General features: G+C 38.5%; 1 protein-coding gene across 1 annotated transcript in view; it reads right to left on the minus strand.

Moving 5' to 3' along the window:
• The window catches only part of LOC114657484 (uncharacterized), a 56800-nt gene extending 40303 nt beyond the window's left edge, over window positions 1-16497 (minus strand). The window contains exons 1-2 of the mRNA XM_028809347.2: window positions 16433-16497; window positions 5333-7796 (exon numbers count right to left, since the gene is read on the minus strand). Of these exons, the coding sequence (XP_028665180.2) occupies window positions 5333-7795 (2463 nt within the window). The 5' untranslated portion in view covers window position 7796; window positions 16433-16497. The remainder of the gene's footprint in view (window positions 1-5332; window positions 7797-16432) is intronic.
• Window positions 16498-16769: the final 272 nt, after the last annotated feature.

The raw sequence follows: 16769 nt of genomic DNA on the forward strand, positions 1-16769 counted from the left end.
TGTTCTCGGCTGAAGGAGAATACACATCTATAATTACTGTAATGATGTCACCCACACCCCAGTCAAACTTCACCTCTTCTAACTGTGGAATGTCAAGCAAGACTCAAACAGGAAGTTGTCATCATTTGACTGAGCAAAGCATGGTTATTTATCAAATATTATTTTTCATTATGTTATGTTGTCATGTTTCCACCAGGTTTTCTCCCCTGGCTAGGGTTCAAATTCATGTTTAATTTCTCTTTTGTTAATTTTTGATTCTTTCTATATTGATTATGTGCATCTTTCTTCATTTTTGGTTTTGTCTATGTATACAAGCTGTCTGTTATGTTCAGTGTGTTTTGTTGGTGGACCACCAAGAGCCAGGGCCACCTGCCAATCACTGCCAGGAACTGCTCTGGAGAGTCTCCCACAGTTCCTGGTGGTTCATTTCAGATGTGCTAGTGAGTTAATGAGTTTACTAATGTTTCATTTATGTATTGGGTTTCTGGATATTTGCACTGTTTTGACTGTGTTTCTGGATTACTGTATTGGGACTTGTTTGCACAGGATTGCCTTACTGTTTTGGAGCAATTCCTTTGCTTTTTGTACTCCATTGAGCTTTTTTGTAATTGAAGAGCATTTTGGGAGTAAAGTTTTATTTGATAAGAGTTATTACTAACTTAGCATTTGATGGTGATGTTCTTCTTTAGCGGGCATTTTTGGAAGTACTTCTGGATCTTATTGGGACTATTGTACTTTTGGACTCCATTTTCATGATAGTTATTAATTCTGTTATAGGTGTTGTTCTGTTTGTCTATTTGATCCACTATTTATGTAATAAAGTGTTATTTATTAATTATTTTGAATCTATGTAATAGTTTAATTTGTTATCTGCCCTGTATCCTATATGTGGAGCATGAGGGGCCACCTAATCATGGAGCTGGGATACTAGGAATTAGCGTTATTGATAGGCATTGATTTGTTTTGTTGCATATATTTTTTGGTGAATTTTTAATGATTGGGCTTTCTGGCTTTTGATGCCTACTCATGTTTGACAATAGTGTTTTCTGGATTTTGAATTTATTTTTTGATTTGTGCGTACCAACGTGCATATAACAGAGACATATGCACTGCATTTGTTATTCCAATCGATGAAATAGGTTTAAATCTTGACGTAGACCACAGAGTTAACATTTGCAGTACACCATCTAACAGAATATATTTCATAAAATACAATTAACTTGTCATTCCAACAGATGGCACATCGCCAACATTAACAATGCTTTTTAAAAATCAAATGGCATATAACAGAGGCATATGCATTGCATTTGTCATTCCAACAGATGGAGTTTCACAAACAATTGTAGTAATGCATTTTATTACTACAAATGTATGTGATGCACCATCTGTTGAAATGACAAATGCAATTAATTTTATTGTTACATGCATTGCAAAATACATTCCAATAGATGCTGCACTGCAAACGTTATTATTTAGGTTTCAAACTGTTTTGTACGTGTAGCACAGCTGGTTACTCACATAACTAAGAACCGTGTATGGTCTTTTCAGAAGTGAGACTTTCTGGAGCAAGGACCTTTGATAGAGCAATTTAATCACAAATTACACAGAAATATGTACTGCGGCTACAGTACATATCTGACAATATGTTGCTAATAAAGTGAGTTTAGTTGAATGGGTCTATTCATGGCTGTTTGGAATCGTTTATTGACGCTATAGACAGAATGTCACTTAAGATAACAAACATAATCCAAACACGGAATATATTCTTTATGATCTGTGGAAATGGTGTGTGTGTGGGAAAAACTTGGCTTTACTTCTTTCAGTATGTTTATTTAATAAAACTATGCAATAAAACCTAGGTTTGCATTGCAATAAAAAGCTAATCAAAAGGGAGGGGAAATGTGAAAATGTAAGAAACAGAAGTCTGCCCAGTAAAGAGCGACGAATCACGGAGGCAGTAGCCTGCAAATGACAATAACGTCTTTATCATGAGACCAGAGAGACTCTCTTTTATACTAATGCTAACAAAAACTTCTTGTTGAATCAAAGAACTTCTGTATTTTTCATATTAACTAGCATTTGCAAAAAAAAAAACTTGCAATGTTGCTGAAATATGAGAGTATTTTAATTTTTGTTTTAAAGACTTGTTTTATATTTTCTTACTTGTGGAGTTTGTTTGTACAAAATACATACTATATGTCCGAAAAACTACTTAGTCCAACTCAGGAGGACCTTAGTCTTTTTAAGCAACAAGCCCAAGGCGGTAAACAAGCTGGAAAGGAGCCACTCCATCTCAAGAGACTGTAGAAGGGAACAGCCCGGACACAGACAGGCATACACATTGCAGTCCATCACCACACGTTTATTTACACTATTATTATACACAAGTCACTAAGTGCACCGCCACCAACAAACCCCAACAGTCTCCCAAAGTCCTGGCTTCTCCTCCAAGCCGTCTCTTCACTACACACATACTCAGGGCCTCTCCTTGCCGCCTCCTCTGACCTCGTCCACCTCCTCACCCGACTCCAGCCTTGATTGCAGGGCGGCGGCTCCTTAAATAGGCGGCTGATTGAGGGCCGCACCCGGCCACCTGCCACAAGACACACACACAGGCACACAGCCATACTGAGACCTGCTGCCAGTTAACCACACCTGCATATTTTGAGGACTTGGATGGAAAACCCATGTAAACACAGAGAGAACATGTAAACTCCACACAGCCATTAACCAGGTCTGAGATATGAATCAGGATGCTGCATGTATTTGGTAGCATTGTTAACCCAATAATACAACAACAACATTCCATATACTGACTTACTCCAGTTCAGTGTGTCTGTTTCAGTAGAAATGGCCACAAAGCAGGCAACAGATATTGACAGGATGCCAGTCCGTCACAGGAGCCCCTAACACACACACCTACACTCACACTCACTCAGGGCCAGTTTGAAGTCACCTAACTGCACATCTTTGAAGGTCATGGAGTTAAACCAAAATACCTGGGAGAAAACCAGCTTGTACACATGGAAAATGTACAATTTTTATACAGACGTCAACTGAAAACTGACTATAAAGTGACAAAATGGACTGTAAGCCAGGAATGAAAGTAAAAAAAAAACAAAACAATATTCTCCTAAAACTTGCACACAGTTTGATTTGTTCAGAACTGATCCAACACTGGAGGCATGGTGGCGCAGTGGGTAGCACTGCTGCCTCGCAGTTGGGAGACCTGGGGACCTGGGTTTGCTTCCCGGGTCCTCCCTGCGTGGAGTTTGCATGTTCTCCCCGTGTCTGTGTGGGTTTCCCCTGGGTGCTCCGGTTTCCTCCCACAGTCCAAAGACATGCAGGTTAGGTGGATTGGTGGTTCTAAATTGGCCCTAGTGTGTGCTTGGTGTGTGGGTGTGTTTGTGTGTGTCCTGCGGTGGGTTGGCACCCTGCCCGGGATTGGTTCCTGCCTTGTGCCCTGTGTTGGCTGGGATTGGCTCCAGCAGACCTCCGTGACCCTGTGTTCGGATTCAGCGGGTTGGAAAATTGATGGATGGATGGATGATCCAACACTTGTATGTGCTTCAATCTTTCATTGGCACCGTCCCCATCTTGAGTTAAAATTGCGTTCTTATGTATGGACCCACCTTCAAGACTTGGAGAAATGCCTTCCAGAGCTCCCCTTTAACTCTCACCTGCACTAGGCACACAAGTTATTAAATGCAAAAAGGATTTTACAGACCATATAGAATTCTTCTGATGGCTATCAACCTAGTGGTACAAAAAAGTTTGAAGATCACATAATCTTTTCAATTAAGACAGTAGATGCACTATTACAGTAATATGTTCAATAAATACACAACATCTTTTGCATGTCATTTATTTATTCAGCTGTTTAAGTTCTGAAAGGATGCTCGTCACCTCAGGGCACACTCATGCACAGTTACATTTACTTCTAAAGGTACCAGCTTAAAGTTGGCAGCTGACAAACATTTGCTCATATTAAATTATGTGAATTTAGATTTTCAAATAAGTTCGCATCCTGCTCTTAGTTTTACAAACATATTGCAAGGTTTAAATTTGGAAGACTTTTAAAACACTGCTTTACTCATTGCATTAAATAAAAATATTCCATGTTTGCTGAAACATTAAATATAACTTAATTGAACCATGCCATAAAATTATGCATTGATAATAAAATCCACTTTCATAAAAAGGTAGGTGTCTATGAGTCCGTCCGGTAGTTATGTCTCTATCATTCCAACATATGGTGCATCACAAACATTTGTACTCCTAAAATGCAAAAATAGGTTGAAATCTTGACATAGACCACATAGTTAATGTTTACAGTACACCATCTAATAGAATATATTTCATAGTCCCTGTAGTAATAAAATACATTGAATTTGTAATTCCAACAGATGGCACATCACCAACATTAAAAATGCTTTTAAAAATCAAATGGCATATAAGAGAGACATATGAATCGCATTTGTCATTCTAACAGATGGCGTTTCACAAACATTTGCAGTAATGTATTTTATTACTACATATGTTTGTGATGCGGAATCTGTTGGAATGACAAATGCAATGCATTTTATTTCTATACACATTACAAAATACATTCCATTAGATTGTGCACTACAAACATTAACATTGAAGTGTATGTTGATTGCTTAGATTTCAATCCGTCTTAAATAGGTATCTCAGCTAGTATTTGTACAATTGTGTTATTTTGGTGTTAATATGTTGACAGCAGCACCTCTACAGGACACAGCCTCTAATGGCTCTGCCTCTGAGAAGTGTGTGGACAAATAGAGCTTATTACACTTACAATGTATCATTTTGTAGAGAAAGCCTGCATTGCATTTTTGGAAGTGTGTGTGTTATTATGAATGAGTAATACAAAAAGTTACCACTGCTGCTTCATGGATCCAGTGTCCTTGGTTTGAACCCCATGCCTGGATGTCTTCCATGTGATGTTTGCTTGGTTTGCTTGATGATTTCAAATTGGCTCATGCATGAGTGCAAGTGTGGGATTGTGTGAGTGGGCCCTTTCCTGCCTCGCACCCATTGCTTCTGGGTAGACTCCGGTTCCCCACAAGCGACTTGGATTAAGTAGCTTTTAGTCTGACTGTATTTAGCATTTTTCACACAGTTCTTGTACAATGCCATATTTATCTTCCCAATACAAAGGTTTTTCTTACCTCTGAGGCATTGCGCATGGAGGTTTGCATTACAATAAATCTCTTAATCATAAAGTAATCCTCATGAAATCTTAGCATTATACTTCTCATTTACCAATATGTCTTTTTTGCATTCATTTCAAGAGTTGCGACCTTAATTATTTGACAGTAATTAAAGAACAAGAGTCTGCCATTTCAAGCGTGGAGTCTGCCATTTGAAGAGCAGTGTACTTCAGCATCATGTAGCTGCTGCCTGCCTGAAGCATTCTTTTGAGACTGGCCCAGAAGAGCTGCTGTTTCATTCCATCCCCAGGCCACTCAAGGTATGTCTGTTTTTGGAGAAGACTCCTTAGCTTCAAGAACTTCCTGGGCAAGGAGTTAGCTGGGATTGGCTCCAAGAGTATGAAGACCAGTGAATCTTGTTGAATGCTGAGAGCACGGTGCTGGGCAAAGAAGAGCTCATAATTGCACCACTCACTCTGGACAAAGTTCTTGGATAGAATGAACAGTGTCTTGTAACTGTTTTCAACGCAGTTGATGATGTTATCTATGATCCAATCGCCTGGCACAAAATCCCGCTGATGGATGCAGAGTTTGAAGCCTGCCTCTTCCAGATTTGGTACAAGATAGCTTTCCACCCATGGAAGATCATGCTGACTATAGGAAATGAAAGCATGATAGAGGAAAGATGCATTACCCAGCCTATTCTCTGTCTCCCCACTCCTTCTTTTAACAGCCATCCATACCCAGAGCATCTTAAGGTACCAAATGCCGTCAAGCATATGAAATGAAATTCCAATAGCTACAGCAAAAATACAGGTTAGAGGAACTGCTATCAGGACTTGAATCCAGATTTTGCAGGTCACTTCACTTGGTCTGTACTCTTCAAGCAGTTTCCCAGCCATTTCTGTTGGGAAGCCACACTTATAGCTCTGCGGCCAATCAAGGAGCAGAGTCTTATTAAAGTATTTGACAAACCAGAAGGATTCGCATTTGCAGCTGAAAGGGTTGTTCCCTGCATTAAATTGTTCAAGGTTAGGGATGCCTTGCAGAACATATGTACTGATCACACTTATAATGTTCTGGTCCACATGCAAGACCTGCAAGTAGGGGGCACGAAGATCACCAGGCAGAGAATTAATATTATTTGAACTCAGGTAGAGGTGTGTTATGTTGGGTAGCTGGACCAGCACCTCATAAGTTATGTAAGTGATACCCATCTTTGAAAGATTAAGACTTTTCAGATATGGAGACAAGCAGCTGAAGACTGAATTGCCCAGATTGTTGTTGCTCAGACTAAGGTTGGTCAGGTGAGAAGGCCAGGAGCATTTACCTTGAAGTGCTAAAGAGTTAGATGCTAGATCCAGCACTTGCAAGCCTTTGATAACATGAGCATTTTTAGAGATACTGGCCAGGTTAATGAACCTATTATTATTCAAATACAGTTGCTTTAATGAAGGGAAGACATGAGTGAACGTGCACAATGACCACCAAAATCCATCTTCATTTAAGAGGTTATCTGACAAATCCAGAACCTCAAGGGCAGGAAGAGAGGATATTAGGTCACAAGGAAAGATATTCATTCCTGTTCCTGAAAACTTTAAGTATACAAGCTGATAAAAGAAGGAAACACTGATATTAAATTTTGGGTAGTTGTACTGGTAATGTAGAACATTTTCTATAATAAGCATTCTGAGGCTTGTTTGATTGAAGCCTGGGACACCATTAAACTGAACTCCATCAGGACTGTCTTGGGAGAATGTGATATTGGAAAAATTAATCATTTGGAGTGGTGACTGAGCCACATTCCAAAGCAGTTTTGACATCACTGAACTATTAAACCAGGTATCCAAGAAAATCAAATTTGCTAAAGCCCGTTTGTTTTTAAGCTCCACAAATGGGTCCACTGAGACATTGCACTGCTCGGGAAGAAACTTAACTAGGTTAATCTGCTGGCAACCAGTTTCATCTAGGTCTCTGAGGATAGCTCCAAAAAAGTGAAATTTCTCACAAAATGACATCACAAGTGTAATCTCCTTCAAATTTACCAGTTGTGCAATTGAACCATTTTCATACTGTACAAGGTCTATGCCATCTCCTAAGTATAAGTGCTTTAGATTTCCATGACTTAAAGGCAAAAAATCAGAGGTCTTAATGAATCTAGCCTTATGGCTTCCAAGAGCAAGAAACTGAAGACTGGTCATCTTTTTGAAAGAGCTTCCAAGAGTATAATTTTCATATAAATTTCCAGATAAATCAAGAATTTTAATCATTGGTGACCCCAAGTCAGGGATGATATCTAAGGCATTGTATGAAAGATCAAGGACTTGTAGCTCAGTATTGTTTAAAAATGTCGAGGAGGAGATTCTCATGAGACCATTGTGAGACAGCTTCAGTACACAAAGTTTTGGAAGACCTATCATATCGCCACTCTCAATCATACTTATGTTGTTGTGTGACAGATCCAGATACTGAGTGTCCGGAGGCAGGCTTGATGGCACTCTTGTTAAGTTGGTATTGGAGCGATCCACTCTGTGTTGAATGGGGTATCTACATCTGGAAGTATACTTTGCTGCTTCTGAAGTCAGGATTAAAATACCATAAGTCCAGATGGCCAAATGCATTCTGGAAAAAAAAAGAAAGAAAAATCTTTGAATTAAAAATTTACATTACCAGCCTGATTAAGGATTGTAAATATTTTAAACACATGCAGCACAAATGCACATACAAGAGAACATAAGGAAATTTATCAGATCTTGTTTGCTGGTGCTGTACTACGTTACATACAGCACCATCTTAGTAACCACCCAGAGGACGTATCATGTGTTTGAGAATTCTTAGCAATTAAACTATTCCTTTTATCTACAGAATATTAATAATGAACCAACTACTGTCAAAGAATATAAACAATTTAACACAATTATGAGTACATAAATATATGTATGATGTAAAAAATATTAACATGATTAGATAGATAGATAGATAGATAGATAGATAGATAGATAGATAGATAGATAGATAGATAGATAGATAGATAGATAGATAGATAGATAGATAGATACTTTATTAATCCCAATGGGAAATTCACATTCTCCAGCAGCAGCATACTGATACAATAAATAATATTAAATTAAAGATTAATAATAATGCAGGTGAAAAACAGACAATAACTTTGTATAATGTTAAATGTTAATGTTTACCCCCCCGGGTGGAATTGAAGAGTCGCATAGTTTGGGGGAGGAACGATCTCCTCAGTCTGTCAGTGGAGCAGGACAGTGACAGCAGTCTATCGCTGAAGCTGCTCTTCTGTCTAGAGATGATACTATTTAGTGGATGCAGTGGATTCTCCATGATTGACAGGAGCCTGCTGAGCGCCCGTCGCTCTGCCACAGATGTTAAACTGTCCAGCTCCATGCCAACAATAGAGCCTGCCTTGCTCACCAGTTTGTCCAGGCGTGAGGCATCTTTCTTCTTAATGCTGCCTCCCCAGCACACCACCGCGTAGAAGAGGGTGCTCGCCACAACCGTCTGATAGAACATCTACAGCATCTTATTGCAGATGTTGAAGGACGCCAGTCTTCTAAGGAAGTATAGTCGGCTCTGTCCTTTCTTGCACAGAGCATCAGTATTGGCAGTCCAGTCTAATTTATCATCCAGCTGCACTCCCAGATATTTATAGGTCTGCACCATCTGCACACAGTCACCTCTGATGATCATGGGGTCCATGAGGGGTCTGGGCCTCCTAAAATCCACCACCAGCTCCTTGGTTTTGCTGGTATTCAGTTGTAGGTGGTTTGAGTCGCACCATTTAACAAAGTCATTGATTAGGTCCCTATACTTCTCCTCCAGCCCATTCCTGATGCAGCCCACGATAGCAGTGTCATCAGCGAACTTTTGCACATGGCAGGACTCCGAGTTGTATTGGAAGTCCGATGTATATAGGCTGAACAGGACCGGAGAAAGTACAGTCCCCTGTGGCGCTCCTGTGTTGCTGACCACAATGTCAGACGTGCAGTTCCCAAGATGCACATACTGAGGTCTGTCTTTAAGATAGTCCACGATCCATGCCACTAGGTATGAATCTAATCCCATCTCTGTCAGCTTGTCCCTAAGGAGCAGAGGTTGGATTGTGTTGAAGGTGCTAGAGAAGTCTAGAAACATAATTCTTACAGCACCATTAGAAGTATAATTATAAACAGCACCATGATTATTATAAACTTTTAGAAACAGCAGTAAGTAGTAAAATGTTACCTTCTGTTCCTATAAATATTTGGTAACACTTTAGGCAGGGCTGTCTTAACGTAGGAGCACAATGGGCACTGGCCGTTACATAAGTAAAGTGGTTATTCATTTCTATGCAGTGTGGCATAGAAGAGCTTTGATAGGCTGGTAAAATTGTAGTGGTGCCACAAAGGGGGTTTCATTTATTTATAAGTATTTCCTGTTTGGTGATTGCTAAATGTTAATAGCAATGTTGGTCACACAGATTCCCATTTGTCAATATGGGGTTTGTGTCTTCATACAGGTTTGAGCAGGTGAGGAGACACTTGTGAGATTTGTTTTTTGGGGTTTGTAGGCACTGTACACATAAAACCAGAAGAGAAGGATATGGTGGGACTTTTTTGATTTATTCATTATATGACTGACTTCAAATTTAGCAGCACCAAAACGCCATTCACAGAGGAGAAGGACTGTGCCTGGCCACCAGATTTAGAGACGACAGTGGGTTCTTTTTTCCCCAATCCAGTCCACCAATGCTTTTTGTGAAGAGGTGTGCCTCAGAAGACCATTTACCTTTTAGACTTTGGTGGTAGGACTGTGATTGGTGATTCTAAATCGGCCCTAGTGTATGCTTGGTGTATGGGTGTTTGTGTTTGTGTGTGTCCTGCGGTGGGTTGGCACCCTGCCCGGGATTGGTTCCTGCCTTGTGCCCTGTGTTGGCTGGGATTGGCTCCAGCAGACCCCCGTGATCCTGTGTTCGGATTCAGCGGGTTGGAAAATGGATGGTTGGATGGATTTAATGTATTTGACAATTTTTTTGGTGTGTTGTTAATATTCGGGTGTCAGAGTGGGAATACTGTAGGGCTTAAGTGTTGGCCTGATTCTATTCATCCCTCATTTTAAAAGTGGTTTCTTCGCTAAGCAAATCTGATGGCAAACACCACACTCTTCAGCAGGTTGGGGTTTGGTACAAAATAACATCTGATTATAAAGGATTTACAAATCTTATACTGTAGTTTGCAGTATCAAGAGAAACCTATCTTGCTTCAACCACTTCTGACCATTCTAAAGTAAAGTTGTATTAGTGGACCACATTACACAGATGAATAACCTCTTTACACATTCTGTATAAGTGTTGGAATCACCAAAAGAAGCCTCTGGTAATGTCTTGTTGCATAAGAGAAAATGAGTAATGTTTACATATTTGCAGTATTTAAACTAAGTACAAAACTAGGAAAGTACAAAACATAAGGCATTGTTACACAGATACAAAAAAATGAGCCAAGGCACAATAACTGAAAAGTAGTGTTATCATAGAATACACCCTCAAAATTACTACAAAGAAAACGATTACCTTAAACAGTATACAAAGCAATAATACAACATTTTGCAGTAGCCCTACAAGCAACAGAAAATATGTATAGCTCTAGGAATATAAGAGTTCTTAAATCTGTTCCTCTTTACCATCAGGAACTGAAATCTGCATCCTGATGGTAACAATGGAAATTTAGGAAACAAGTTGGGTACTGTCTGACAGAAGTGAGTTGGTCTTATTTTAACATGTTTTTAATACAGTTCATTGATAATATGTCATGTTAAAGATAGAATCAGCTGAGAGGGGTTTATCAACAATATCTCCAATACAGTTAAAATTACCTCTCACTTACTTACATAGGTTTTAATTTTTACTGTTTACATAAAAATCAGAAGGAAGATTACAAGTGTAAGCAAAAAAAAACATTTCTGCATGAACATATCTTTGTCAGCTCCATCCCTAATTTTTACCAAGCACAGTGTTGATCTGTACCCAAGTCAGTGGGTGCAATTGATGTTTGACAAGTTCTGTCAATAGATGTTTGGCCTCACTAGGTCATGTGTTCTGTGAGTGCTCTACATTCTGGCTTTATCTTGCAGATTACTCAATTGGAAGAATCCTAATCCACGTCTAAAAATCTCAAAGAGAAAAATGACATACATTATCTTAAACTGCAAAAAAAAAATAATTTGAGGGACAGTTAAAATTTTTTTGACAATTTGGAAAGAATTCTGTATTGTTATCATAAAATAGCTTGCCAGACTGATGTTTAAATTTGGCTGCTGTGTTAATATTGTGAAAATGTGGGTTGCTGAAGAGTCGATCCCATTTGTAGAACAGACATCAAACCAATTTATTAATAAGAAGGGTGGTTTAATAAAATTAACAAAATAATAATAACTTCAGAGAGAGAGAGAACAAATGAAATAGATAAAAAAACAAGGTTTAAGTACCCGATGTATGTTCCTTAGGGACTTCCTGGAAATTTTTCACCTCACTAACAGAAAATCCATGTAAGATTTTCCTTCCTACCTCCCCGCATACCACTTCCCAAACAATACTGACCTCCTCTTCCTTCTCATCAGATGAACCCTTGCCATTGTTCCACTCCTGACCATCATAACTTCAGTCCTGGGAGTGCTTCTGGGAACTCTCCCACTTATTGGAAAGCAATTTTAGGTGACTCATGTTCCCAGAGAGACACCAGCAAATACTATATTTACCAGAAGCCTCTGCAGGATCCTTAAGTATGGTAGAAGGAAAAGGCTGGTGCCAACTGGCAGTCTGAGGCAATATAGCAGTGGCTGCCAGCCAAACATCTGGCAGGACAGCATCTCACCCAGGAATAGTGTGTCTGCTTGGGTGGGCACTGCATGTGCATTTCGCCCCAGCTGCCCAACCCTTTTCATGAGGAATAGACAAGGATGGACATTGGGCCTTTGGTTTCATATACAGTACCTCTCTAATGTAGTGTTTCTTTGTGGTGTGATGGATTTTTTTATGTGTTTTTGGAACACAATGGCAGTACCGCTGTATTGCTTATGTGATTGAACTGACATTACTGCGCATGTTTTCTTCTCATTAACAATATTTAAAAAATGACTTTTGAAGTTTTAAGCCAGGGATCTCAAACTTCAGGTCCGTGGGCCATTTCCAGACCCCCGTCCCCTTCCCACTTGTCCGTATATGACATCAACAAAATAATGCAATCTGGCCCGCAAGCAGTAAATTAATTTAACTATTTTCGCCTACTTCCTTCTTTTACTTGTTTAAGTTCAAACTAATTTAAAAATAATAATTTTAAATAAAAAAATTATTTCAAATTAACGTAAATCTTTCAGTTCTGTTATTTTGTGAAAATTTGCAGTTTATGAATAAAAAAAGCAAGGTAGTTTTTTTTTGGAAATCATTTGCTTGGTTGTCAATAAAAATGATGTCTCTTTCCAAACCAAAAAGGAAGGTGGATGCTGAACACAGACTATTTCAAGAAAGATTGACATATTACAGTATTTTTTTTGTGGAATTCAGTGGAAATGCCACCTGTCTTATATGCAAAGAAAAAGTCACTGTTTTGAAAGAATATAATCTCAAACGTCATAACTTGACTAAACATGGAGAACAGTATGATAAGTATTGGGGAGAACAGGGAGGAAAAACTAGCTACACAAAGGTCTGAAATTGCAGCAAAGTCTTTTTGGCAAAGCAAAGAAGGATGCTGATGGTGCGGTGGAAGCAAATTATGTGTTAAGTGAGTTAATCACTAAGGCAGGAAATCCATTCAGTGAATGGCAGTTTCTTAAGAACTGTATGTTAAGTCGCTGAAATATTGTGTCTAGAAAAGACGCACTTGTTTAAAAATACCTCCTTGTCAGCATACACTGCGGCAGAGCAAATTATCAAATGACATTTATGATCAGATACCCGAGAAAGCTAAAGTTTTTATTGCGTACTTGTGGCGCTTGACAAAAGCACCAACAAAACCGACAATGCTCAACTAGCGATTTTCATGAGGGGTGTTAATTCCCACTTTAATGTAACTGAAGAATTGCGAAGTTTATTTCCGATGCACAGCCGTACCACAGGGAATGATATAAATCTTCTTCTGTGTGACGTGATTGAGTGTGCTGGTTTGCCATGGAACAAACTGGTAGGCATCACCACAGATGGAGCCCTGTCCATGACAGGCAAACAAAATCGACTAGTAGTGTTGGTTCAAAAAAAAAAAAAATTAAGAAGAGGAAAAAGCTCATCCAGCAGTAGTTTTACACTTCATTATTCATCAACAAGCACTGTGCAGCAAATGCTTACAATTTTAACATGTCTTGTTCTGAAATGTATTAATTTCATCTGGTTCAAAGAGTTTACAGCATCACCAGTTCAGAGCCTTTTTAGAAGAAACTGAGTCAACTTATGGTGGTGTACTTTACTGAGGTGCACTGGCTCAGCAGGGGAAATATCCTGAAGAGGTTTTGTGTTGAGAACAGAGATGACAAATTTCATGGCAAATGGCAGAATGGATGTTCATGAGTTGGAAGTTCCACAATGGGTCATGGATCTTACTTTCTTGTGGCCATTAAACAGGAGCTGAACATACTTAACTTGAATCTCCAGGGCACTGATCAGCTCATCACAGCAGCTTATGAAAGTGTGAAAGCCTTCACCACAAAATTGAAATTATGGCAAACCCAGCTTTCTGCCAAAAATAGCTAATTTCCCAACATGTAGATCTCTTGTGGAGGATGGCACAGCATTCAGGAGTGATACATATACATCTGCTATTGAAACCCTGCTGCAGGAGTTTGATCACCGTTTTGCTGACTTTAGGTCACACCGCAACACCTTCCAGCTGTTTGCAGACCCCTTTTCAGCTGATGTGGAGAGTGTTCCAAATGGAACTTATTGACTTGCAGTGCAATAGTGAGCTAAAATCTAAGTTCCGAGATGCACAGGGAAAAGCACACTTGACTGGGCAGTTTCTGACAGAATTACCTCCATCCTTTCCAGAGCTGTCCAAAGAGTTCAGTCAGGTAATGTGCCTTTTTGGAAGCACATATCTGTGTGAGAAACTTTTCTCCGCTATGAACTTTAAATGCAAGTATAAGTGTAAGTTTACTCATGCTAATCTTGAAGCTGTACTCCGTTTCAGCTGTAAACTCCATTAGGGCAAATGTGGCAAGTCTGTGTGAGCAGAAACGCTGCCAAGTTTCTGGATAGAAGTAGAATAGAAGTTCAAATGTATTCAGGTATTGTGTGTGTTTTGGTTAATGCAAAGTTTAAACTTTTATTTAAGTTAATTTAATGAAAAAAGAATTGCACATTTAAAAGTAATGTATTTAGAGTACAGTTTGATTTGAAAAAATGTTAGTAATGGAAATAAGATTTAAAGAATATTACTATCTCTTGCTGTACTTGAACATTCATGAGGCCCTTGTATGACATGACAATACCACAAGTGGCCAAAAGCCAATTTGAGTTTAAGACCTCCGTATTAAACGTCTGAGAGTGGAAATGGTGCCAACTAATTTCAGATAATAAGGCAGATAAATGAGTTGCTGTTGGTGTACTGGATTCAGTAAATGTGGGTGTAAAGCAGTTTAAAATCCCAGCAGATCTTAACTCAAAAATGTAAACAGGAGTAGAAGTTTTACATTTGTGAGATTGGAAAAAGTGCCAACACTTTTTAAATAATAAGGCTGATAAATAAGTTAATGTGGGATACAGTAAATGTAGGCATAAAGTAGTTTAAAATCCCAGCAGATCTCACCTCAAAAATGTAAACAGAAGCAAACTGCTATCCCCCAACTCTCACCCAGTAAATGCCATTAATTTAGCACAGCATAAAGAAGGCAAAAAGCTGTGTTTCCAATAAAAAGTTAATCAAATTAACTTTGTGCGCTACCCCACTTATCAATATAAAGACAGGGTAACAGCAGCTCCTCAATTCCAGCCATCAACAACTCATTGTTCGATATATAAAAATGTTGATGGTTCCATTTGGGGGTCAAACTGATTACCTTGAGTGAGAGGTCACTCTCCTGAAGATGAGTTCTCTTAACATGAAACAAATGAGAGGCTTTGAAGACCGAGGTGCTGTCTCTACGTGTTCATCAAAATATGAATCTGTGGTGTGGCATCTTCTAGAGTTTCACAAAAATACAAATTGTTTGCTAATGGTCTTTGCAAGATAAGTGTTAGAGGATACCTACAATCTAGAAGACCTAACATTTATTGTAGAAATGGAAAATTCCGTGAGGAGATTTCAGTGTAGCAATGAACTTTGCATTAAGCAAAACTGAGAAATGCTAACTTGACCTTCAAAACTTTTTTAGCTTTTCATATAATGACTAAGTCACATCACTCTTCAGCTGCACAGAGAACCCTAATACCAGGAGAGAAGGAAACCACTTTTTTTCTTTTAAACATACAAGTCCATTTCAATATTATTTTTTTTTTACTCACAAAGTACCTTACAGCAATTACAACTCCCTTTTATTAAAACTAATGTTATCTTCAATCATAGGATTGTGCAGTTAGGAGGTCTTCTCTCGTGCAAACCTAAAGGCAGTGGGGACTGCTAGTCTATCATTACAAAAAGAATGCATTAAAAAACGATTTATTTAAATAAATTTGCTATGTTTAATGCAGAGACTTTTAAATTTTGATCAGTCAATCAAAGTCATCCCTGTTAGGTCTGACACTCCTGAAAAAGGCCCGCCTGATGACACCCAGTGGCCTTTGCCCCGAAAAGTGCGGGGAAAAAAAACAGCAAAAGCAGAGAAAATGCAAAAAGATAGAAAAAGAAGAAAAGCAATTTAAATATGTAGCATCGCCTGGGTGTTCACATGTGCAGAAAAACCCCATACTAGAAAGAAAGAAAGAAAGAAAGAAAGAAAGAAAGAAAGAAAGAAAGAAAGAAAGAAAGAAAGAAAGAAAATACCTTTCAATAATTCTTACTAGCATTTAAAAATCTGCTTCTCATACTGTAGTATATTTAAACAAAAATGCTGTTTAAAAATCATATTATTAGAAATGAAGTGAAACTGAAATAATAAAAAAGTAGACAGCAAGATTTTTCAGAAATATTCAGTTACTAAAATACACAGAGTTTTGGCATGCTACTTCACTAAATTATACAGTTTGTATCACATATAAATACAACATGCAGTACATTGTACAAATACACTTAAATGAAATATCTGAAGTAGTCGCATTTGAATAATGTTACCTTGGCACTGATAGTGTTCAGCAGTAGCAGGCAAATTCAAAACTGAGAAGTCTGAAACTCTGCAATGTCATTTCATGATTTTTTTTTTTCCCAAACGATTTTGCAAATTTTGAAAGGGTAATGCAACTTCCTCTAAATTGTCTTGTCTGACCTACGGAACTACAATGGGTTATTGCTTCTTTCTTTCCAGTAGAAAGCTTATCAGACTTTTACAGGTGTTGATGATATTCAAATATAGACTTTAAATCACCAACCACATTCTTTGCCATACAGATATGATCTACGTGTCAATAAAAATGTTTGCTTTTATTGACTCATGTGCTTTAATGGTTTAGTA

Source organism: Erpetoichthys calabaricus, chromosome 1, assembly GCF_900747795.2.
Source record: "Erpetoichthys calabaricus chromosome 1, fErpCal1.3, whole genome shotgun sequence".
NCBI lineage: Eukaryota > Metazoa > Chordata > Cladistia > Polypteriformes > Polypteridae > Erpetoichthys > Erpetoichthys calabaricus.